This window comes from Astyanax mexicanus, chromosome 13 (genome assembly GCF_023375975.1).
Source record: "Astyanax mexicanus isolate ESR-SI-001 chromosome 13, AstMex3_surface, whole genome shotgun sequence".
In the NCBI taxonomy this organism is placed as follows: domain Eukaryota; kingdom Metazoa; phylum Chordata; class Actinopteri; order Characiformes; family Acestrorhamphidae; genus Astyanax; species Astyanax mexicanus.
This window is the reverse complement of record NC_064420.1, coordinates 41,689,366-41,712,826: the sequence shown is the minus strand read 5'-3', so window position 1 is coordinate 41,712,826 and position 23,461 is coordinate 41,689,366. Positions and strand designations below refer to the sequence as shown.

Genomic DNA, 23,461 nt, shown 5'->3' with positions numbered 1-23,461 from the left:
TTTTTGCATTACAGGTTGTAAACTTTGCTGTTGGAAAAACTACATATCAAAAAAATCCCTTTCAGTTTTCAGATAAAATTTTTTTTTTTCAATTTCATATTAGAAAATCCATATATATATATATATATATATATATATATATATATATATATATATATATATATATATATATATATATATATATATATATACATTCATATCTATTTCATTAAAAGGTACATAGAAAAGGTATGTTAACAATAGGTTAAACAATGAACAATGTTTAATGTTATAAAGTGTTATGATAATATATAAAGTGGAATTCTTCCTCCATGTAGGGTTGTCTGGTGTTACTCTGCCTCCACCTGCTGGTGGTGCTGGTTCAAATGTATGAATAGACCTGAAACTTGAGTGTAAAGAACCTGAATACTGGTATTGGAAAGAACCTTAACAACAAGAGAACGGTAGTCTAGATCTTTAAAATGTTTTTGTTTGTTTAGTTTTTTTACTTAAAGGCCCAATCCCATGTCACCCATTGCCACTACCACTTAGCTCTACCCATTTCAATTTTAAACAGATTCTTGTTGGGATATAGAGGTAGGGTGAAGTGTTTTTAATCAAGATTTTTTAGAACCACTCTCCAAACTGAGAATTATTAGAAATTACTGGCAATATGGTAATTTATTGTACAGGCAAAAGTAAAAAGTCACATGACACCCTTTAATTTCAGAAATGAAAGGGAAACTAAGTGAATGGGAAAATGTAATGGGTGAAAGGGCATATCTTTAAGGCTACGTCCGTAATTAAGCAAAACATTTCATTCTTAAAACAAAAAGATGCCCTGTTACTTTTGGCTCACCCTGTAGTTGTAGCAATTTATTATGGACTTTTTTTTCATTACAATTATAACAATTGCTAGTAGTACATCTCTGGGAGCTAGCAAGCTATATTTCCCATTCCACCTTCAATCTGAGGCTGATGTTTTTATGGTAGCATGGGAAAAAGAAACTAGTGAATTGCAAATTCAGCTCCTTGTCACTGAGGAATTAAGGGTGGACATTGATAAATTATTGTAGGTTCATCCCCCTAAATAAATCTAAAGTCCAGCAGTGAGGAACTTTACTACTTCTCCACTATTACAACAGACTTGCAAATGAATTTATGCATGATATATGATATATTATTATATATAATTTGTATAAATGTATCTGTTTTGACAATATAGTGTTTTTGAAAGGGTGTCCTATTTCATAGTGGGAGGATTTCATTTTTCATCTTCTGCTTGTAATTCAGTTCCAATGGGAAGGGGGACATTTAAAAACAAGGGGTATGGGTAGAAATGAGAAATGGGATTTAGATCCAAGACAGGGACACCCACAGTCTCACTCACACACACACACACACACACACACACACAGGGGACAGTGAGCTCAAATGACTGAAGTGGTGGCCAGGGAGGTGTGAGGGTTAAAGGGCCTTACCTTGAGTCCAACATTGGCAGCTTGGAGAACCAATGTATCAAGCACATCACTATTACAAACATGTCACCAAAAGTGATCTTGTATTCACTGTAAATATATATTGCAACAATGTAATTTTTATTTCTATAAAAAAATAATAATAATTTGTCATGCTACAATGCAATTTCTAGCAGTATAATAGTATTTCTTAATATTTAATTTTCTATTAATAATATTGAACTTTTTTAGGTGAATCTGTGCTGTGAGTGAGCGCTTTGCTGGAAGTTATGCAGGCATGCCAGTCCAGCTATTTGTGTTGGCCTCCATAGCGGAGGTGCCCTATTGCCCTCAGCGCCTCGGCTCCGGGCGGCACCGAGCGGGCTGCAGCTCTCGCGAGATTTACACCCTGCTAGCTGCTGTAAAATGGAGAAGTTACACTGAGACGCGACCCGAGGTAAGCGGTCCGGTTTGTCCCGGTTCCTCCCAGCCTAAACGGACATAGCCCGTTTTGAGCGACTCGTAAGAACACGTAGAACAGGCTGGTCGGGGTTTTGTGGTGCTTGTGTGGACAGGCGATGTTTAAAACAGCGGCTTTTTCGAGCGGCGCAAAGGCCGGACATTCCTACTGTATAAACCGCCATTTTTAATATGTGAGCAGCTTTTGTAGTGGCGGCGGCTGCTGCTCTCGTGCACGCGCGCTGCGTGTGAGTGTGTGCGCGCTCACGAATCTGTTTAGCTAGTAACGTTAGTGTTATGGGTTAGGTTGGGTTTTGTTTGGGTTTTAATGTCCTGGGCGGTGAGTGCTGTGTGTAGTGTTTATGTTAACGCAGGGGCGGAGAGCTAGCTAGCTGTTAGCTAGGTTAGGCTAGGATGGTGAAGCTAAACAGGGAGAATTACGGAGCGAGCTAACCTGATAGCTAGCATGTGGTCCTGTGATAAATGAGGGACGTTTATCGCTAACCCCAGGCCAGAACATCCCTATGAGACCTGAGTTGAGTCGTTTACCCTGCTGTATAGAGGATAACATTAGGTTTATAGCATGTGGCTAAAGGCAGGTGCTGTCTGGAGTGTTAGGACCAGGACCTAGGACTGTTCGTTAGTTTAGCTAGGTTAACATTTGTCAGAGTGACACACACGCATTCCTCCTTCTGATATGACTAATGAACTAGTTTAGCTACTGATGCATGACTCTTCACAATCAACAACCTCACCCTGTCTTAATCTCACACTGTATACAGCTCTGTTTCTCTATTTCTCAATCAGGTTTTCTGATTTTGCTATTTATAGGTATATGTTTGAGTAAAATGACGATTGTTTTATTCTCTAAACTACGGACAAATTCCAAATAAAAATATTGTCATTTAGAGCATTTACTTGCAGAAAATTAGAAATGGATGAAATAACAAAGATGCAGAACTGTCAGACCTCAGATAATAATAAGAAGAAAACAAGTTTATATTTATAGTTTTAAGTTTTACAAGTTTTAAGAGTTCAGAAATCAATATTTGGTGTAAAAACCCTGATTTTTAATCACAGTTTTCATGCATATAGGCGTGTTCTGCTCCACCAGTCTTACACACTGCTTTTGGTTAACTTTATGGCACTCCTGGTGCAAATATTCAAGCAGTTCAGCTTGGTTTGATGGCTTGTGATCATCCATCTTCCTCTTGATTATATTCCAGAGGTTTTCAATTTGGTAAAAGCAAAGAAACCCTTAAGTGGTCTCTTATTTATTTTCTAGAGCTGTATATTATATACACAGTACCAGCCAAAAGTTCGGACACACGTTCTTATTCAATGTATTTTTTATTACATTTCATGATTTTTCTGCAATGTAAATTTAATATTGAAGACTATTTATATTAAAGCTATGCCGAAACACATGCTCATTATTTTGTAAACAAAAATGATTAAATAAACCAGAAAATGGTTTATACTTTAGATTCTTCTAAGCACCACATTTAGCTTTGAGGACAGATCTGCACACTCTCAATGCCTTCATGAGGTAGAGTCACCTGAAATAGTTTTCTTAGCATCTTGAAGGAGTTTCTGGAGGTGCTGAACAGTAGTTGCTGCTTTTCCTTCACACTGTTTAGCTTCAGCTCATCCCAAATCACCCTCTCATTTAATCAGGTTTAGGTCAGGGGCTTTTGGAGGATTAACACTTTTTTGTTTACTATGCAATTCTAGATGTGTCCCTTAATTGCCTTTGTGTCTTTATTATTAATCTGCAGTGCAGAACAATATATATATATATATATATATATATATATATATATATATATATATATATATATATATATATATATATATATATATATATATATAAAGAAAAACACTGAGAAGGCATGTCTGAGCTTTTGACTGCTACTGTACATGGTACTGTATAGTTACTTACTTCAAGTGACCATTCAAATCTGAAACACTTGTGATTAGTCCTGGACAACAAAAAAGTTAAATAAATTCCCCACTGTGTTTATGTACAGTCCCTTTGAAAACATACTACCACGTGTAGTCAACTGGGCAACTCAAGCAGCTTATACCAACAAAATGCTGTTGAATAAAAAAAAATATTTCATTGTTCAATTAATTGTGAAATTGATTCAAGGTTTTATTACCCAGCACTACCTACACTTTCACAAAACTGCAGCACTCAGCTTTGTAGTACAAGCTTGATTACCATAAAAATCATAATGTTTCAAATTAGATTTGGTACAGAATTGGAAGAATTGCAGCGAGCATTCATTAAGCTTTGTAAATAATGAGATAATAGTGCTCTACGTAATTGTTGTTTGTTCAGACTTGTTGCTTAGAATGTGGCTTATCAATAAAAAAAAGCTGTGTTTGACCTGTTTCTATCACTAATTTCATGTATGTTGTATGTTTTTTTTTTTTACAATTGAATTCCCAAATAAGATATTTAAGAACCGTTGTGGAGATGTTTTTTTTACTGTAAAACTGAAAAATCAAAACTAGAAGCAGATTTGTTTTGTATGATGGAATGGTTAAGGCCATGTTTAACATTTAACAGATGGTAGTAAAATTGGTAATTTTTCCTGTGCTGAGTAAGCTTAATGGTGTGTTATGTATTGATGAAGATTTGGTGTCTTTTACATGAGAGTTATGAGTATTCTAACTGTAGAGTACTTTAGCATTTTCTGAATTTTAATCAGAAAATGTCATAAAAATAGGACCCATATTTATTTAAGATTGTTTGATTGTAAAAATAGGGGCCATATTTATTTAAGATTGTTTACTTGTATGCAGTTCAACAAATGTTAAAACAAACTAAAGTTTGGTGTAGTGTGATGGCATAGTGTAGTTTATACTGGGCGATATGACCTTAAACCAATATCACAATTGCTTAAATATTTTATGATGATTACGAATAATTAACCTTTTTTTTACACAAGCTGCTTAAATTAGTGTCAAGAGAGTTGTTCTTAGTTGCATACTTGTTTTAAGGGGACTGTGCATGAACACACACTAGAAACGAATTAACAAAGTAAAAAAACTTTGGTTATGTTGATTCTGTAAGATTTGTTATAGATTCTAATGTTGGTTTTGATTAACTTTTGATTAATTTCCTAGCCCGAGTTCTATGGAGTGTGGTGAAAATATTGTGATCTAATATTTTTGTCGTATTACCAGCATCCCATCTAGTTAGTCTCATTATTAACAATGTATTCTAAACAACACAAAACCCTCGTAAGTGCCATGTAACATATATACTTTATTTAGTCCAAAATATGAGCATAACTGTAATTTACAGATATGTTAAACAATACAACCACTGTTGTAGTGATGAAACCTACAGAATACCTGTTCAGGGATTTAGTGTTTGAATAATGTGACCTTAAAGTGTTAAAAGTACTCAAACCCTGACTACCGATCGTGTTGCTGTACTCTGTCTTCAGATTCCACTGTTATGATTTTTTTTTGCTATGAAAGTTTTTCCTAAAATTGTATTCAAACAATTGCAATATAACTTGTTAACTGTATTGTGGTGCGTGTCATATCAAGTTCTTGACAGTGCAAAGCCCTATTTTGTATGGTTGTTGTTTGTTAAAATTAGATTTGCTACTTTTGGTCATTTCAAAAACTCAGTACAACATCAGAAATTACTAGAAATAGTTAAGTTGAGACGAGACAAATTTATTTTGTGTAGCACTTTTTACAACCAGATATCACAAAGCATTTTAATAGAAATAGTATAACAGTATATCGTCACTGTCCAATGAAACACAAGTATCTCAATTTTTTTGTAGATTTTTAGTTTGTTACATTATTTGAACACAAACTGTTTTAAAATATTGTGATTAACGAACCAATAGATTTTTTTTGTTTTACGTGGACTTCCACTTAGGTTTTATCTCTGCTGTAAAGTTACTGTTTTGGAGAGACATGTTCATTGGGCAGTGATGATGTACATCAGCAATATAGTATTGTATTTAAATACTTATTTCTTTTGGTTTTAATTTAATTTAATTTAATTTATTTTACTCAAAATATGCTTGAGTTATTGAATATAAACCTTAAAGTCAGCTTGTTTGTGTTGTTTAAAAGATATTAAGATAAGTGCAGTAACTTTTGTAATAATCAGGACTAGTAAAGAGGCTTAGCTACTTTTCCATTCTGAAAAAAAATGAGAAAAATGAGAAAGGACATTTTGTCCCAAGAACAAAAGTATTTATTTTTTTCTGTAAAGCATTTTCTGTCAGAATATATTCTGTTGTAGTTAGCTAGGTAGCTGCGCACTCAGTGGAGCAGTGAAGCTGTGAAATATCACCAACACACACACGCACACACACACACAGTCAGTCAGTGTTGTGCCGGGCCTGTTTGGGGAATGATTCAGCGAGATATTCTGCGTTTCTCAGTTAGCTAAGCAGCGAGCGAGCGAGCCAGCCTACCGGAGAGAGAGGGGGAGCGCATGTAGAATAGCAGTGCGTACAAGCATCTTTCAGCGAGTTCCCGCATGTAACGGAGGATTTAGACCGAAACTGAGCTCTGTTCAGCGGGTAGGTAAGAGTGAAGCCTCGCTGCAGGGTCTGGCCGGCACTGCGGGTGGAATTTGAGGGGAATTTGCCGTTTTTAAGCTTGGGGTGGCAGAGTAGTGTGCAGGCTTCGGTAGGCCCGACGGAGCCGGGGGCTAGATTAGACAAGAGGAGCGTGTTCGGCCGCGGGGAGGCGAGCTTTTTACGGGTTGAGCATAGTTAACCTAGCTAACTGCTTCTGGTATATTGCGCTGTCGTCGACGCGTCTGTTGGGTTAGCTAGCTAACTAGATAACCTAGTTAACCTAACTAGCTAACTGTTTAACGCACAGTTATCTAGTTGTCTGCCTACAACTGGTAAACTTTTAAAGAGACGTTTAAACGTTTAAGTTATAAAAGTGAGCGTTCTGGTGGAGTCAAATCTTCGATTGCACTCATTAGCTAGTTAGCTCAGCTAGCTAGCCAGGCTAGGCTAGGCTAACTAAATTGTTTTACTTGTTAGCTCACAAGCTAGCATGCTAGCTACCGGTCCAGTGACACCGAGTCTTGCTTATCTAGCTACGTTGGCTTTTTAATTGTATCTTTTTTATACACAAATATTCCTGATTAATATGTGTTGACAGGAGAGATGACATTGGAACGGGAGTAGCTGGTTAGCTAGCGTTAGCCAGTATGTCAGACAAGGCTAGCTAATGTTAACCGTTTACACAGGCTAGCTGGATAGCTAGCGGCTTTTGGATAACGTTAGCTAGGTTAGCTAGCTAGCTTTCATATATCAACGCTTAGCTATATTAGCTGCTCTTTTTACACTTGCTAGTTAGCTAAGCTACCTCATAGCTATAATCAAATTTCTAGTAAGTATTAATACTAACCCTACGTGATCTCTACCGTTAGCTATACTAGCTTATAGTCAGCCAGCTAAAGGTTATCCACTTGATACCTTAGCGAGCTAGCTAACCTAGTTAACTAAGCTAGCTAGCTAACCCCGTTTGTTGGCAACCTGTGCTCAGCGTTAGCTTGCCCTATCTCGCCAGCTAGCCAATGTACAGACTCACGTCAGGGCATTTTCTGCTGCTGTTGCATTGCAGTTAACATCTCACTGTGGCTGCAGTAAGATGTGTGGCTGACCATTGTGCTGGCCCAAAGGCTCATTAAATTAATTAAAGCCCTTTTTCCCCTCATCCATGTTTTCTATAGTATTCAGTTCCGTCCAGTTTCTTGTAACAGTTAATTGGTCGGTAAGGAAAGTGTTGTTGCTAGGTTAGCTAAGCTAAGTTTTTTTTTCATTATTAACTATAATTATTAGGTGTGTAAACAGTGCAGTGAGATTTACGCTAATAGCTATATAGGCTTACAGATTGATTCATCTGTAGCTTATGTTTTCTGATTTATGTTGCATACAAGCGTCTATTTCTGGAAAGAGTCCGTGTGCTGAAAGGAATCTATGTATCTTGCATGTGGTGGACACGTTTTAAAGGTTTTCTACAGTGTGTAATGTCTCCAAGAATAGATTGTTAAATACAGTATGTATTGATGGATGCAGGAGTGATGCTGAATCCTTTTTAGTCTCCCAATTAGTCAGTGTGACTATGGACAGGGTGACTGTCTAAGTCCCAAAAAAGCCTTAATATGTCTTATTAATTTTACCTTTACCCACAAAAGCTCCTGAAATTGCACAAGACATTAAATACAATTGTTTTTTATTTTGAAAATGTTATGCATTTTAGCTAGCTTACTGATTTAATAGCAAGTAATTTAGTCAATACTGTAGGTACAGGGTTTTGTGGTTATTGTGAAGTCTGTTAAAATAAAAGTGGCATTTGGCTTTAGTGGTCTTAATATTGTCTGAGTGATATTACAAAGTATTGTACCAACAGATACCCCGTATTTTCATGGGTTTAAATTTTCCTTTTTTATTGCATGTATTTGTAGGTGTATTATATGCAGATAGTGTTTAGCGTAAAGTTGTAGTTATCTACATATTGCATTGCAACCAGAACAACCAATGAGACTTATTTGATCTTAAACAGTAAGCCTAACATAAAGAAACACATGCCTCAACAACTGTCATTACAAACTAGCAGTACAAAGGAGGCAGTTGATTTGTAAAGACAGCTTACAAACCCAAACAATGACTTCCTTTAACTATTTTATTACAGGATTGTACTCATTTTCACAAAATGTGCTGAGATGGTTTCTTTTTATTGTTTAATTTATGGAATTAAATTTAAGTTATTAACTAGTTTCAAGTTCTTTAAACAGAAAGTGAGATTAAGACTGGGAAAGCCCCACTCAACATATAGTAAAATAGCTATGATACATTTTTGAAATGACTGTTAATTTATACTCTTTTGCACAACTTTTAAATGAGTATTCTTATATTTGGGTCAGTTGTGTAGCTTTCTTTTGTATTTATTGTATGCCATATAAGGACAACATCTTTGAAATCCAAATAAAATGAAATTTGCTGTTTTTAGTGCTTGGTTACTATGCCTACCATTTGAAATGGCTGCTCTGGAGCACCCTCGCCTTTTGACCAGAGCACCAAGGGTGCCTTCTAATCACTCTCGTAGCAGAGAATTTCTGAATGAATAGCCTGTTCTGACAGCACTCTTAATTCATGAACATTCAGGCTTGCTCTGGCACACACCGAGCAAATTAATCTCTTGTTATAGGGGGTTATCACTTAAGCTGTAGAATGGTTTAATATCCTATGGCTAAATAGCTTCAGACTGACAGTTTTTAGAACAGCGGAAGGTGGTTTTGTATTTGTAGGACTGTCCTATTTCTGAATCCTGGTTGTGCCTCTGAGATAAAGGTTACATTTATATGTGACACCTGCAGTGATTGCCATGCTAACAGTTTCTCTCTCTTGTCCTAGGTATTATATGTGAAAGATGCCGTTAAGTTGGAATTGCCAAATTCATTATCGTAAGTAGTTTTTGTGTCTGTGTGTAGTTCATGACGACTATGTCAGACAAGTAGTCGCATTTATGCAATGATTAACATGTGCATTATGTTGCCTGTACAGGAACAGAGTGTAGAAACTAGTAACCATGAAGGTTGACAGAAGCAAGTTAAAGAAAACCCCCACTGAAGCGGTCAGTATTCCCAGATTTCTTTTCACTGTATTCCATTATATATGAAAATATGTACGTATTCATGCATGTATATGCATGTGTGTATGTTTTCACTGTAGCCATGTCCTAAAGCAATCTTTCCTCTCTCTCAGCCTGCTGACTGCAGGACGCTTATAGAGAAGCTCAAAGGATGCAGTGACGAGCAGTTGCTGCTGGAGCTGCAGCACATCAAGACATGGAACATTGGCAAGGTGATTACAGATCTCAGGGATTTTCGAAATAATCCAGGTGTTCCTGGCATTTAGTATTCTAATGTCTTTTTTCTCTTTTCTTTATAGTGTGAGTTGTACCATTGGGTAGACCTCCTGGACCGCTTTGATGGCATTCTTTGCGATGCGGGACAGACAGTGGAGAATATGTCCTGGATGCTTGTGTGTGACCGACCGGATAACGGGCAGCTCAAAGCCTTGCTACTGGCAGTGCTCAACTTCACTGCACTGTTGATAGAGTACAGCTTCTCCCGGCACCTGTACAGCTCCATAGAGGTATGGGGCCAGTCTATTTTGCAGGAAAACTATGTTATTAGGCTGGTTAACCTTAATTATGGGTAATGTATATTGTGCACTGGTACCAGTGTATATAAACTAATATCAGTGTCTTGCAGCAGTAGTTTTCATTAATATATTTTTATTATTCTCCAGAACTTAGGGTAATTTAGATGTCTGTTTGTAATCATTTGTCCTGTTTTACTTTGTCCCTACAGCACTTGACCACCCTTTTAGCATCATGCGACATGCAGGTGGTGCTGTCTGTGCTGAACCTCTTGTATGTGTTCAGCAAGCGCTCCAACTACATCACCAGGTTGGGCTCGGACAAGAGGAGCCCTCTGCTCGCCCGTTTGCAACACCTGGCTGAGGTAGGATCAGAGATGACCTACAGAAACCTCTTAACTTTGTTCACAGTAAAAAAAAAAATGAATGTGTGTATTCTTGGCAGAGACCATTGTGGTGTTTACTGATTGCATACTTTAATGGCTTTAGTAAAAGGTTGACACGGTTCGGACTAGACATGGTTGTATGTGTTTTAAGTAGGCTGTGGATTCAGTTCACTGACTTAGTAATGCTGAAGGTTGTTTTTCTTTTACCCATTGCATACTTTGTGTGTGTCTTTCCTGATGTAGAGCTGGGGAGGGAAGGAAAATGGCTTTGGTCTGGCTGAGTGCTGCAGAGATCTACCCATGACGGTAAACTGTTGTCCCTCTGTGTGTGTGTCTATAGACAACTACTGCACTGCTAAATGTTTTTGTGGTACTGAATTTCACCTTTGTATATACAGAAATACCCACCCAGTGCCACCACTCTGCACTTTGAGTTCTATGCTGAACCTAGCTCTGAGGTCAAAGTGGAAAAGAAGGTATAGAATCAAGTTATTTTTTTTCCTTAACCAGTACAGAAAAATGTTTTTCTTTATCTTTTTGTCTTATTCATGATTATGCACATTATCCGTATTCTTCTTCTTATAACAGTCCAGCAGCAACACGCTACACTACATCCACATTGAACAACTTGATAAGGTCAGCTCCATATAACTCTTCTTGATTATTGTGGTGTAGATGCCTTAATAGCTTTATTGATCACTCATAAATTTAATTGTTGTTCCTCTCCTGTGTGTACTCAGATATCGGAGAGTCCGTCTGAGATCATGGAGTCACTGACGGTCATGTACAACATCCCTAAAGACAAGCAGACCCTGCTGTTCACACACATCCGCCTGGCACACGGCTTCTCAAACCACAAGAAGAGACTGCAGGCTGTGCAGGCCAGACTGCATGCCATCTCCATACTGGGTGAGTGACCTCTCAGGCCCTGTCCAAATTAAGGACACCATTTTATTTTCATCCAACAGTGTCGACGCACTCCCACTGCATGTGCTGAGGTGGATGTTTTGTGTTGATATTTTTGTAGTGTACTCCAACGCCCTCCAGGAGTCGGCCAACAGTATACTGTACAACGGATTGATAGAGGAGCTGGTGGATGTTCTGCAGATCACAGACAAACAGCTGGTGGTAAGCAATGACCCTCCCTGTTGTTCGCAGCATCAAAATATGCCAAAAGAAGCTGCCTCAAAAGAAGGGGTCAGATGTGTTCAGCTCAAGAATAAGCAGTTTTATACAACTGTTTGTTTATAATTTGGCTATAATCCTTGTCCCAGTGCATGTTTAGACTATTATTGTTATAAATCTACAATTTGAACCCCTTGACCCCTTGTGATTTGATGTGTTTAACCTAAATATTCATTGACAGGACATCAAAGCTGCCTCCTTGCGCACTTTGACATCGATAGTCCACTTGGAGCGGACTCCTAAACTGTCAAATATCATCGATTGCACTGGCACAGCTTCCTACCATGGCTTCTTGCCTGTGCTGGTCAGGAACTGCATACAAGCCATGATCGGTAAGGATCAAGAGAAATCTGCTCTCAGTATTAAATACAGTGACATTCACAAGTGTAAACCTTGAAAAATTTAATCTAATCTGAAATGTCGCTTTCTGCCCGTTTGCTAAAACAGACCCACTGATGGAGCCGTACCCACACCAATTTGCTACGGCCCTCTTTTCTTTCCTATACCACTTGGCAAGTTATGATGCTGGTGGGGAGGCCTTAGTCTCTTGTGGGATGATGGAGGCCTTGCTGAAGGTTTGTCCTCCTTTTTTCTTTTTACCTTCTCTTTTCTGTTTTACAATAGTTGGCAATAGGCATGTTATTGTTGCAGTTATGGTTAATTCAGAAGGATTTAGACCCATTAGATGCCATGTAAACCACATCCGTTGTGTAATTTAATGTGCAAATATTTAGGCTGTTGTCTTATTTTGTAATTAAATTACTCCTTAGCATTTTTCTTTTCTCAATTTGTATTCAAATGTCAACTAAAAACATGATTTATGAAAAAAAGGATTTGTATGGTTTTGTTTTTGCCATATGGCCTACCTTACACTTAACTCTTACGAATTCTAATTCCCTTTCTTTAGGTGATCAAGTTCTTAGGGGATGAACAGGACCAGATCACCTTTGTGACCCGGGCAGTACGTGTTGTGGACCTAATTACCAATCTGGACATGGCTGCCTTTCAGTCCCATAGCGGCCTTTCCATCTTCATCTGCAGACTGGAGGTACTACACAGTCCTGCCCCCAACACTGCTCAATCTCGTGCCCTGTTCTGGCTTATTCAGTTTTAGCGCTCAGCTCTTTGTTTGTGGAATGTGCTTTCTCTCTCTCTCTCCCACTCTCTCATATGACTGCATTGTGTCTGTGCAGCATGAGGTGGACCTGTCCAGGAAAGAGTGCCCTTTTGTCATCAAGCCAAAGATCCAGAGGCCCAGCACAGCTACTGAAACTGAGGACATGGACACAGACATGGACAGTCAGTTTCATTTCTTTCTTTCTTTTGTTTGTAAAAAAGGACATACAGCAATTAATCACCCCAAAAAAATCCTGTAACTGTGTGTATATATACCTGCTGGTATATACTTCTAGGGAGCAAATGTTTGAGCACTCTTGGCCAAATTACAAGTTTAGTTTTTGGTGTATGGTATGAAGTAAACACAGCTTCTGTAGCTATTCTAACATAATAGGTTGTTTTTGGCAAATTACTGCACAGTTACTTGTTTTTATAGTGTAAAAAACAATCATCTGTATGGCCTGTGCAAAAGTTTGCGCAGTACTTAACCATCTCCTTTAAGTTTCAAGAAATTATAGGATGCTTTTTGTTGCAGCTTAGTCTTTCTGTAGAATGCTTCTTTAATTTTGAGAGATTTCTGGGTCCTCTGATACACACAGCTTGTGTAATGTCTTTTGACAAATTTCCTTTTATTTTTATACATCAGGGGTCTATGAGATGCAATTTAAAAGCAGAGGAAGCAGTTAGACAATATCGAGTTAGTCTTCATATAAACATATATGTAGTTGGTAGTGGATTAATGAGCAACTTGTCTAATGGCATGAACTTGGATGGTGGTGGGCAACTGATCTGTGGTTGGTATTGGGGAAGTCTGACTTCCAGAGCTTTCCAGAGAATTGATGCTGATGTTTTGTGGAATACACTCTTGCCCTGTCCATGTTATATTGCCAGTGCTACTGGCAGGAGAAAAACCCTTAAACTTAACTGATCCACTTCCCTACTATACATTTGATAAGGGTGTAATTTTAATGAAATTATATCAATTTTCCTTCTGCTATGCCTTTAGCACTTGTTTCCAAAACGCATCTAGCTTCTCTAGATTTTCCTTAGCATACTTCACAAGTTAAATTCCCCTTTCCCTTTGTGCAAACAGTGCTACAGTGGTAGAATGGTGCACAAATGCTAGATTTGGCTAAACTGCAGGTTTTGTTTTAGCCGTCATATGTCTAACCAACATACCTGCACGTTTGAGTATGCTTATCTTTTTTCAGATTTTATATATAACATTTGCCAACTGTAGAAACTGCAATTCTGAATCTAAGCCCATTGACTTATGACTTCAGCAGCAGTATGCCGCTGGGGTTGCCTTGTGCGTGTTGTTTTCAAAATTCCATCACATCTGTGACCAGTGTTTTGCTGTGTGTTGTTGGCTAGAGCATCTGTAGACATGTATTGGTCTTATCGTTAGAAAAAAAAACCTCTGGTTCTTGTCCTTGTTTTAGAGAGGAGGGTGCAGGTTCATGAAACTTCAATTGGACTAAATTTTGTTCCTCTGTCGCATAAGTTCACTTCACACACAAGCGGTAGCATGGCAGAGCAAACAGCTGGAAAACAGTTGAACCAATCGGATTTAGCATACAGTGGTGTGGCTAATGTGTGCAATTTGAAAGTGCTTTTAGGGTGTCCAGATTTTTGCACAGACTGTGAAGTTTGCTCGTCTATTTGTTTATTTTATTTATGTATTAGACCAAGCGAATTCTAATGTAACTTTGTTTATTATGTTTGATTAACTACAGAGGCTGTTTACTATTTCTCAATTAAAAAAAATAAAAATAATTTTGCTGTGTGTGTGTTTGTGTCTCTGTCTGAGGCAGAAGTTTGGTTATTATTTAATGTTGTACCTACACAATGTTTTCCTTATTTGTTTGAATGAAATTTACAAGACTGAATGAGAAGCTGCAGTGATTGCATCCTCCAGTATTTTTTCATACTAAAATGCTGCTTTAAATGATGTTACTGCAGTGTCTGAGGTTGCCATGGAGAGCAGTCCAGGGCCCTCCACCTCCGCAGGTTCCAGAGCTGAGACAGACCCTCGTGCACAGAGCAGCGCAGTGAGCACACCCAGAACAGGTAAATAAACTTAACTTACGAAAAAAGCAAAGCCTCAGAGTCTCACACCCAGCCATACCCTAAATATACCTCAAAGACGAATTAGCAGTTAGATAGATAGTGCATGTTGTATTATTAAGAAAACGTTTTTAAAATAATGTTTAACATAATACTGTAATGGATGCCTTCTGCCCGGTAACTGCCGGGATTGGCTCAGGCTCCCCTGCGACCCAAAATGGATTAAGCGGTTGACAAAGATGGCGATTTAATATATATATATTTTCTTTTATAATGCAGGTGTGCAGTGCATCCCCCAGAGGGCAGCTCTGTTGAAGTCTATGTTGAACTTTTTGAAGAAAGCCATTCAGGACCCTGCCTTTTCAGATGGCATTCGTCATGGTAAGATTACTTCACGCATAGAATTCTGTTTCTGTTGTGTATTTGGACAGAATGTGTTTTATTAGGGACTAACTTGTGGGTTAATCTTCTTACTGCCTCTCTGCAGTGATGGATGGGTCTCTGCCTACCTCCCTTAAGCACATCATCAGTAATGCCGAGTATTATGGACCTTCACTCTTCCTCCTTGGTAAGTATAGTACACAGGTGCACTGCTGTGTTACACATAGTGTGTCCACAGTTCTATTTAGTTCTGACTTGGCCAGACCATGGTATACTATGCCATGGACATAAAACTCTGCTTTGTATGTTTAATGTCATAGGACATTTACTCCTGTCTTTCTTTGCTAATGAATTTACCGTAATAGTGTATATCAGCATTTTATTATCCTTGCATGCATGTGTGCTGCATCTTGAGCAGTAGTGGAGTAACAGTGCATTGTGTAGAATATGCTTTCTGTTAATCAGTGATGATTGGATTTTGATTTGTTACATACGGCACAGCAACAAACCTGATTAACTTGAAACACACTTATAATTGTGGACTGTCTAAACAAGGGATTTTGATAACAGCGTATTTTAAGATGACAGCTGCTGTACACTAGTAATTAATAAACTGGTCATTTACTGAAACAGAAAAGGCAGTATAGCTTCTTCAGCAGTACAGTTCTCTGTGTTTAAGAAGCAAACAGGTAGTATATTGGTACTACTGATATTTGTCCCTTTTTTTGTGTAAAAAAAAAAAAAATGTTTTTGTAATAAAATTCGGCACAGGACTCATTGGTCCACATTTCTGTGTAGTACAAGTAAAAGTGTCTGAGTAATTGTGTGTGGCATCTGTAGTTGTGCTACATATTTGTCCGAGATCAGAACAAAGCTTGAGTTCCTTTCAACAGTTGTTGAAATGGCTTTTCTAACCACACTAATGTATTGAATCTCGCTCTCTTTCTTTCAGCGACGGAGGTGGTGACTGTTTTCGTATTCCAGGAGCCATCTCTGCTCTCCTCCCTGCAGGACAATGGGCTCACAGATGTCATGCTACATGCGCTGCTCATTAAAGATGTGAGTCTGCAGTTTAAATCTTGCACCTTTCATTTTCTTTTTCTCTGTTTTGTTTTTTAACCACACATTTCCTTCATTCAGAACTTGTTCAGCATGTTTCACGGTCACAGTGTGTATGTTAGTTGAACCAATTGCGAATAGGCATCTTGTCACACCCACGTCATTTTTGATATCCCACTATCATTGTTGTTATTGTTGTGCCCACCCCCCACAGCCATTTTTATGTTTATCCCACCCTCATTCACTCTTTCTTTGATAGCACTTCCCCATTTACTCACTTTCTCAGCAGCTCGCACAGCATGTGTTGGGCGATCTTGTTCCTGATGTCTCCCCTGACTCCTTTCTCACACTCGTTCCTTCCCAACTCCGCTTTTTCTCTCCGATTCTCTCTCACAGTCTCTCTCTCTGCAGGTCCCTGCCACCAGAGAGGTGCTGGGTTCCTTGCCCAATGTCTTCAGTGCCCTGTGCCTAAACGCGCGTGGCCTGCACTCATTTGTCCAATGCCAGCCGTTCGAGCGCCTGTTTAAGGTGCTGCTGTCACCGGACTACCTACCAGCCATGCGACGTCGCCGGAGCTCTGACCCACTGGGTAAGGAGTGATAAGGTGGCACCATTATGTCACTTAGGGCCATAGGTCAGATTAAATAATCCATGGACACCATGGTCAAATTAAATCCTTTTTTTCCTTGAATCTTATGCTTTTGGATTTTTTTTTCTTCTCTCTTTTTTGTTTGGGGGGAGGTGGTGGCGGGTGTCATGTATTGTTTAGTTTACACATACACAAAATATTACAACATTTTTATAGAATTGTAAATCTGCATCCACCCAGGGAAGTGAGTCTGATGAAGATGGCTCTCATTGTCTGGCAGTGTAAACTGATTAGTGTTTATTAGTAGTGTAAAGTCTCAGGTTAGATCATTTTTTTTGGATCAAAGAAATTGATGTCTGTGTATTAAATCCATTTATATCATACAAATTGTATGGCCCTACAAATTAAAAGATTTAGCTTTTATTTAACTTTTTATTTTATTTTGGGTATAACGAGTGTATGTTTGTTACAGGCGATACTGCTTCAAATTTGGGCAGTGCTGTAGATGAGCTAATGAGACACCAGCCCACATTGAAAACGGATGCAACAACTGCTATCATCAAGGTTAGGTTACTAGCAGTCACATTTTTCCTTATGCATGTGCTATTTTTATTGTTTTCCTAAGGTACATTATTTGTTGTTTTTTTTTTCCCATCAGTTGCTGGAGGAGATCTGCAACTTGGGCAGAGCTCCTGAGTACATCTGCCAGAAGCCTTCTATTCAGAAAGCAGACGGGACTGTTGCCGTGCCTCCAGCTCGGTCTAACCATGCAGCAGAGGAAGCCTCAAGTGAGGATGAGGAGGAGGAAGAGGCTCTGCACACTTTCAGCCAACAGCAGGGGGAACCAGAGAGCAACAGACAGTGAGTTATCAAATATAATACATTTTATGATTGCAAGTGGGGCTTCTTACTGTCCTTGTATTCAGTTTATCAGGTGTGTGTGTGGGTGCGTGTGTTACTTTAAATGTCAGGATTTGGAATGTATGCGCTTGAGAGACATTGTCTTTTTAAGTAAATATATTGTGTTTTTGCAGAGTGGTTGGCACAGAAGAACGGATTCCCATTCCCCTTATGGATTACATTCTCAATGTGGTAAGTGCTGACTCAGCTAGTGGTGAAATGGCTGCTCAGCATCCTAGACCTGCATCTCATTTTGTCATGCTCTGCATCTTAAGAAGGAACCTGTTTACTTTTTAAGAACACTGGAGATGATGTTCAGATCCTGTCCTACATCAATACAGAGATTTATTGTTTTGTATGTGTTTTTTGTTTGTCCCAGATGAAGTTTGTGGAGTCAATTTTGAGTAATAACACAACAGACGACCACTGTCAGGAATTTGTGAACCAGAAAGGTCTTCTACCCCTGGTGTCAATCTTGGGGTTGCCCAACCTGCCCATTGACTTTCCCACATCTGCTGCCTGCCAGGCTGTAGCTGGTGTATGCAAATCAATTTTGGTGAGAAAGCAGTGTGCCTTGATTTTAAATAAGAGAAATTTATTTCTGCATGTAAAATGTACATTTTTGAGACTCCCTTTTTATATCTAATTTTATTTTCTTTTAACTCTTCACTTATTTTGGAACAGACTCTATCACACGAGCCAAAGGTTCTTCAGGAAGGCTTGTGCCAGTTGGACAGCATACTGTCTGCTTTGGAGCCACTCCATCGTCCCATCGAAGTGCCGGGTGGTTCAGTTCTCCTGCGGGAACTGGCCAATGCCGGCCATGTCACAGATGCCACACTGTCTGCCCGTGCTACGCCTCTCCTGCACGCGCTCACTGCTGCACATGCGTATATTCTCATGTTCGTCCACACTTGCAGAGTTGGACAGGTGAGCCTTTGTCATAAAAAATGTCACCCTGTTCAATAGGTTTGGTAATCATTGTTCTTTCTTTGATCTTATTTGATCTTTTTTGTAACAGTACCTCTTTTTTTCCTCTTGTTTGGTCAGAGCGAGATTCGGGCCATCTCGGTGAACCAGTGGGGCTCCCAGCTGGGTCTGAGTGTGCTCAACAAGCTGAGTCAGCTCTACTGCTCTCTAGTATGGGAGAGCACTGTACTGCTGTCGCTCTGCACGCCCAACAGGTCAGCATTTCCCTGCAGTGATCTTAAACATGCATACTCGACAACTGCAAGCTTAGTATTAAGGATTTTTATATATGCTGTTATTTATGCATGTTTGTTTGTTTGCCTTTCAGTCTCCCTCCTGGCTGCGAGTTTGGTCAGGCTGACATGCAGAAACTGGTGCCTAAGGAAGAAAAACTATCCAGCAGTGCTGCAGCCAGTGGAAGCAGGAGAACCGGTAAAACACTGCATCATGGTGATTCTGCATAATACCTCCCTTTTTTGTCTTTTCTTTGCCTCTATCATTCTTTTACTGTACCTGTAATTGTAGATCTAATTCATTCTATTTTCTGCCTCCCTGTTTCTAAGGCCTTCTTCTACTTCAGTTTCAATATGAAACAAAATGACAAGCCTTGATCATGATTTCTTTTTCATACTTTTTTCATGCCTATATTCAAATTTCTTGGTTTTTTTTTATGTGTATTCATTTTATGTGTACTCATTGGGTGTGTTCTTTCTTTATAGCTGAGGCAGAGACCCTGTCTGTGGGGGTGGACCCCTCTGCACAAGGTCTGCTGGAGGGCATGGGCCTGGATGGAGACTCCCTTGCTCCCATGGAGACGGATGAGCCCTCAGCCACTGACCCGAAGGCCAAATCCAAACTCACTCCTGCTATGGCAACGCGCATTAAACAGATCAAACCTTTGCTCTCTGGTCAGTCCTTCTGTTGTTTTTGTTGTTGTCAGTCTTTTTGTTATTCCCTGCTTGGCTTTATTTGATTATTGAACAAGACAAGTAAGCTTTGTTTTGCTTTTTGCAGCAGCAATTATAAAAGGAAATACTGAAATGCATCAAAATGTATTTTATTATTTCCTAGTGTTTTTTTTTCTTAAGTTTTGAGCAGAAAGCAGTGATTGATATACAGGGTAAACAGTAGCTTTGGGTGTAAGGCCTATGACAACACTGCTAAACTGAATTCCCATGCTTCTCCTGTGCAGCATCATCCCGTTTGGGCAGAGCTCTGGCCGAGCTGTTTGGCCTCCTGGTGAAGTTGTGTGTTGGTTCACCTGTCCGTCAGCGGCGCTCCCACCACACCACCAGCACAGGCACTGCCCCAACACCAGCTGCTCGTGCCACTGCATCTTCCCTTACCAAACTGCTCACCAAGGGCCTGAGCTGGCAGCCACCTCCATATACCCCCACCCCTCGCTTTAGGTACACCATCCACAGCCACTCCTCATTTATCATCTTTCTGTTTCGGCTCTGTATAGTTTTGTATCCATCAATAAACTTGTCTGCTTCTGATCAGGTTGACATTCTTCATTTGCTCTGTGGGCTTCACTTCGCCCATGCTATTTGACGAGAGGAAGTACCCCTACCACCTAATGCTGCAGAAATTCTTCTGCTCTGGAGGCCATGATGCCCTGTTTGAGTGAGTGAAAAAACAACTGTACCATTTCCGAAAGTCATTATTTGATCAACTGATTTCTGATTTCCTGCTTTTTTTTTACAAATGTACTTTTCAGAACGTTCAACTGGGCTCTGTCCATGGGTGGCAAAGTGCCAGTGTCTGAGGGGCTGGAGCACTCTGAGCTGCCTGATGGGACTGGAGAGTTTCTTGATGCTTGGCTGATGCTAGTGGAAAAAATGGTAAATCCCAGCACGGTGTTGGACTCTCCCCACTCTCTGCCAGCTAAGGTGCCTGGAGCAACTTCAACAGCACCACAGTTCAGTGCCCTGCGTTTCCTCATTGTCACTCAAAAGGTGAGGATGTACACATTTCGTTTCACTTTGACTTATATTAGATTTGTCAGTCGCAACAAAAAAGCAGCATGATGGATTAGACCGAAGTTTCAAATCAGTTGTATGCTTTATACTACTGAAATAAAATTTAAATGGTTTTACATATTCCATATGATTAGCATATATATATATATATATATATATATATATATATATATATATATATATATATATATATATATATATATATATATATATATATATACACACCTACCTGCTACTAACTGTTGCACTGTCTTTGACACTCAGGCTGCATTTAACTGCATCCGCAACCTTTGGAACCGCAAGCCACTGAAGGTCTATGGTGGGCGCATGGCAGAGTCCATGCTTGCCATCCTTTGCCACATCCTGCGTGGTGAGCCAATCATCCAGGAGCGACTGGCTAAGGAGAAAGAAGGCTCCGCTCGCACTGAAGAAGATAGTAGCTCTTCTGGAACTGGAGGGACTACTGCAGCCCCTGGAACTGCTGGAACAGTAGGAGAGGGTGCCTCTGGAGCTGGAACAGGCACTACTGGTACGGCTGGTACCACTGCAGAGGAAGGGAGCAACTCCACACCACGCCGGGAACCACAGGTCAACCAGGCTCAACTCACGCAGGTAAAAATAAAATGGATCCCTTTTTTGGATTTTTGGTTGTTAATTTGAGTTATTCTCACAATTCTCACTCACTTTCTCTTTTTTCAGCTAATGGACATGGGTTTCTCCAGAGAGCATGCCATGGAGGCATTGCTTAATACCACCACCATGGAGCAGGCTACTGAATACCTGCTTACCCACCCACCACCACTCCTCAGCGCTGCTGTTAGGGTAAGACACAAAGACAGTCTTGCTTAGAGCTCACTGGACTGCCTCAGACATACAGAGACAAGAATAGATGCACATACACACAATAGGGTTCTGATTAGTCATTTGGGCTGTGTCACTGTAGGAATTCACCATGTCTGAAGAGGACCAGATGATGAGGGCCATCGCCATGTCTCTGGGTCAAGAAGTCAGCATGGAGCAACGCTCAGACTCTCCTGAGGTGGGCAGATAGGTTCACACAGATGTACACACATGCATAGACACTTTAAACTGAACTGAAACATTGTGTAATAACTCAGTAATATACTCATTAAAACAGCAGTCTAGGTGCTGTAATTTAGACCAGTGCACATGCCGCATAGAAACACACACTAATGTTTAGTATAGCCTGTATCAGTGTCTTCATGATCATAATGAGAGATTCTTTGTTGTCTCGTGAGTAATTTTGTTGCTGTGTGTGTGTGTGTGTGTGTGTGTGTGTTCTCAGGAGGCTGCACGCCGGCGTGAAGAAGAGGAGAGAAGAGCACGGGAACGAGCAGAGGAAGAGGAAGCTCGCTGCCTGGAGCGCTTTCTGGAGGCAGAACCTCTGGACAGTGCTGAGCTCCATGCCTTTACTGACACCATGCTGCCAGGTTGCTTCCATCTGCTAGATGAGCTGCCTGACACAGTCTACCGTCTTTGTGACCTGCTCATGACCGCCATCAAGAGAAACGGCCCTGAGTATCGAGACCTAATCCTCCGCCAGGTCGTCAACCAGGTCAGTTGTGCAGCCTTTCATATGTTATTCCTTTCCGCTCACTCCGTTCAACTCAATAAGTAAAACTGATCAGTTTTTTCAAGTAAGTTTGTTTGTTTATTTTTCTAGCACATCTCACAAAGTGCTTTACAGACAAAAAAAAATCAATAAATATAGTTAAATAAATAGCAGTTTAAAACAGTTAGATTATACCATTACATCTCTTTATATTGTAGGTGTGGGATGCTGCGGATGTGCTGATAAAGGCTGCAGTGCCGCTTACCACCAGCGACACTAAAACAGTATCTGAGTGGACCAGACAGATGGTAACGCTGCCCCAGGCCTCCAACTTGGCCACCCGCATTCTGCTTCTCACACTACTCTTTGAGGTATGTGCTGCTGCTCTTTGCAGATTTCTTCTCCTTAAACAAGGGTTCTGTGGATGCAACAAGATATCTGTATATTTTACTGTAAACACTGTGCTGATACACGTTGCCGCTCTCTCTGTGTGTGGGTGTGTTGCATTGAACTTGTTGTATTGTAGGAGCTGAAGCTGTCGTGTGCACGGATTGTGGAGAGCAGTGGTGTTCTGTCTGTGCTGATTAAGCTTCTGGAGGTGGTTCAGCCTTGTCTACAGGCTGCCAAGGAACAGAAAGACATCCAGACACCCAAGTAAGTGCCAGCCACCATGTGCCTGTGGCTAAGACTGGTCACATAGAAACTGCAATCGATTGCCAGCTTGGGCAATTATAGCTAAACATGCGTTTAATGTATGAATGTATGAATTATGAATGTTAACTGGATTGCATTTTTTTTCCTTGTCTATGTAGGTGGATCACTCCAGTGCTCCTGCTCATCGACTTTTATGAGAAAATGGCCGTCTCATCCAAACGAAGAGCTCAGATGAATAAGGTTTGTGCAAATAAAGTGCCGTTTTATGCATATCTATAAAAAAACTAAATGTAATTTTGATTCATTGGTCGCAATTGCTTTTCTTCACCCTCTTTAGTACTTGCAGCCTAATGGGAATAATTGGCGCTGGTTTGACGACCGCTCGGGACGCTGGTGCAGCTACAGTGCCAGTAATAACAGCACGATAGACTCCGCCTGGAGGGCGGGTGAGACCAGTGTCCGCTTCACTGCAGGCAGGAGGAGATACACTGTACAGTTCAACACCATGGTGCAGGTAACCACACAGCAAGCATT

General features: G+C 40.0%; 1 protein-coding gene across 12 annotated transcripts in view; it reads left to right on the top strand.

The window, feature by feature from the left end:
• Positions 1-23,461, top strand: part of huwe1 (HECT, UBA and WWE domain containing E3 ubiquitin protein ligase 1) — an 87,756-nt gene that overhangs the window by 40,608 nt on the left and 23,687 nt on the right. For 5 of the 12 annotated variants that reach the window (XM_022676925.2, XM_022676923.2, XM_022676928.2 and 2 more), the window contains exons 1-39: positions 1,809-1,893; positions 9,317-9,366; positions 9,467-9,536; positions 9,668-9,766; positions 9,854-10,060; positions 10,279-10,431; positions 10,696-10,758; positions 10,851-10,928; positions 11,041-11,088; positions 11,193-11,361; positions 11,480-11,580; positions 11,819-11,969; positions 12,085-12,212; positions 12,545-12,685; positions 12,831-12,936; positions 14,716-14,823; positions 15,100-15,201; positions 15,308-15,388; positions 16,154-16,260; positions 16,657-16,849; positions 17,322-17,413; positions 17,508-17,710; positions 17,884-17,941; positions 18,129-18,305; positions 18,434-18,679; positions 18,800-18,933; positions 19,047-19,168; positions 19,438-19,626; positions 19,911-20,127; positions 20,222-20,344; positions 20,439-20,676; positions 20,965-21,312; positions 21,400-21,522; positions 21,644-21,739; positions 22,007-22,276; positions 22,492-22,644; positions 22,800-22,927; positions 23,086-23,167; positions 23,265-23,441. In XM_022676925.2, the coding sequence (XP_022532646.2) occupies positions 9,492-9,536; positions 9,668-9,766; positions 9,854-10,060; positions 10,279-10,431; positions 10,696-10,758; positions 10,851-10,928; positions 11,041-11,088; positions 11,193-11,361; positions 11,480-11,580; positions 11,819-11,969; positions 12,085-12,212; positions 12,545-12,685; positions 12,831-12,936; positions 14,716-14,823; positions 15,100-15,201; positions 15,308-15,388; positions 16,154-16,260; positions 16,657-16,849; positions 17,322-17,413; positions 17,508-17,710; positions 17,884-17,941; positions 18,129-18,305; positions 18,434-18,679; positions 18,800-18,933; positions 19,047-19,168; positions 19,438-19,626; positions 19,911-20,127; positions 20,222-20,344; positions 20,439-20,676; positions 20,965-21,312; positions 21,400-21,522; positions 21,644-21,739; positions 22,007-22,276; positions 22,492-22,644; positions 22,800-22,927; positions 23,086-23,167; positions 23,265-23,441 (5,256 nt within the window). In that variant the 5' untranslated portion in view covers positions 1,809-1,893; positions 9,317-9,366; positions 9,467-9,491. Of the gene's footprint in view, positions 1-1,808; positions 1,894-6,295; positions 6,465-9,316; positions 9,367-9,466; positions 9,537-9,667; positions 9,767-9,853; positions 10,061-10,278; positions 10,432-10,695; positions 10,759-10,850; positions 10,929-11,040; positions 11,089-11,192; positions 11,362-11,479; positions 11,581-11,818; positions 11,970-12,084; positions 12,213-12,544; positions 12,686-12,830; positions 12,937-14,715; positions 14,824-15,099; positions 15,202-15,307; positions 15,389-16,153; positions 16,261-16,656; positions 16,850-17,321; positions 17,414-17,507; positions 17,711-17,883; positions 17,942-18,128; positions 18,306-18,433; positions 18,680-18,799; positions 18,934-19,046; positions 19,169-19,437; positions 19,627-19,910; positions 20,128-20,221; positions 20,345-20,438; positions 20,677-20,964; positions 21,313-21,399; positions 21,523-21,643; positions 21,740-22,006; positions 22,277-22,491; positions 22,645-22,799; positions 22,928-23,085; positions 23,168-23,264; positions 23,442-23,461 lie in introns of those variants that run through there. The other 7 variants (XM_007246771.4, XM_007246770.4, XM_022676927.2 and 4 more) reach the window with 7 other exon arrangements.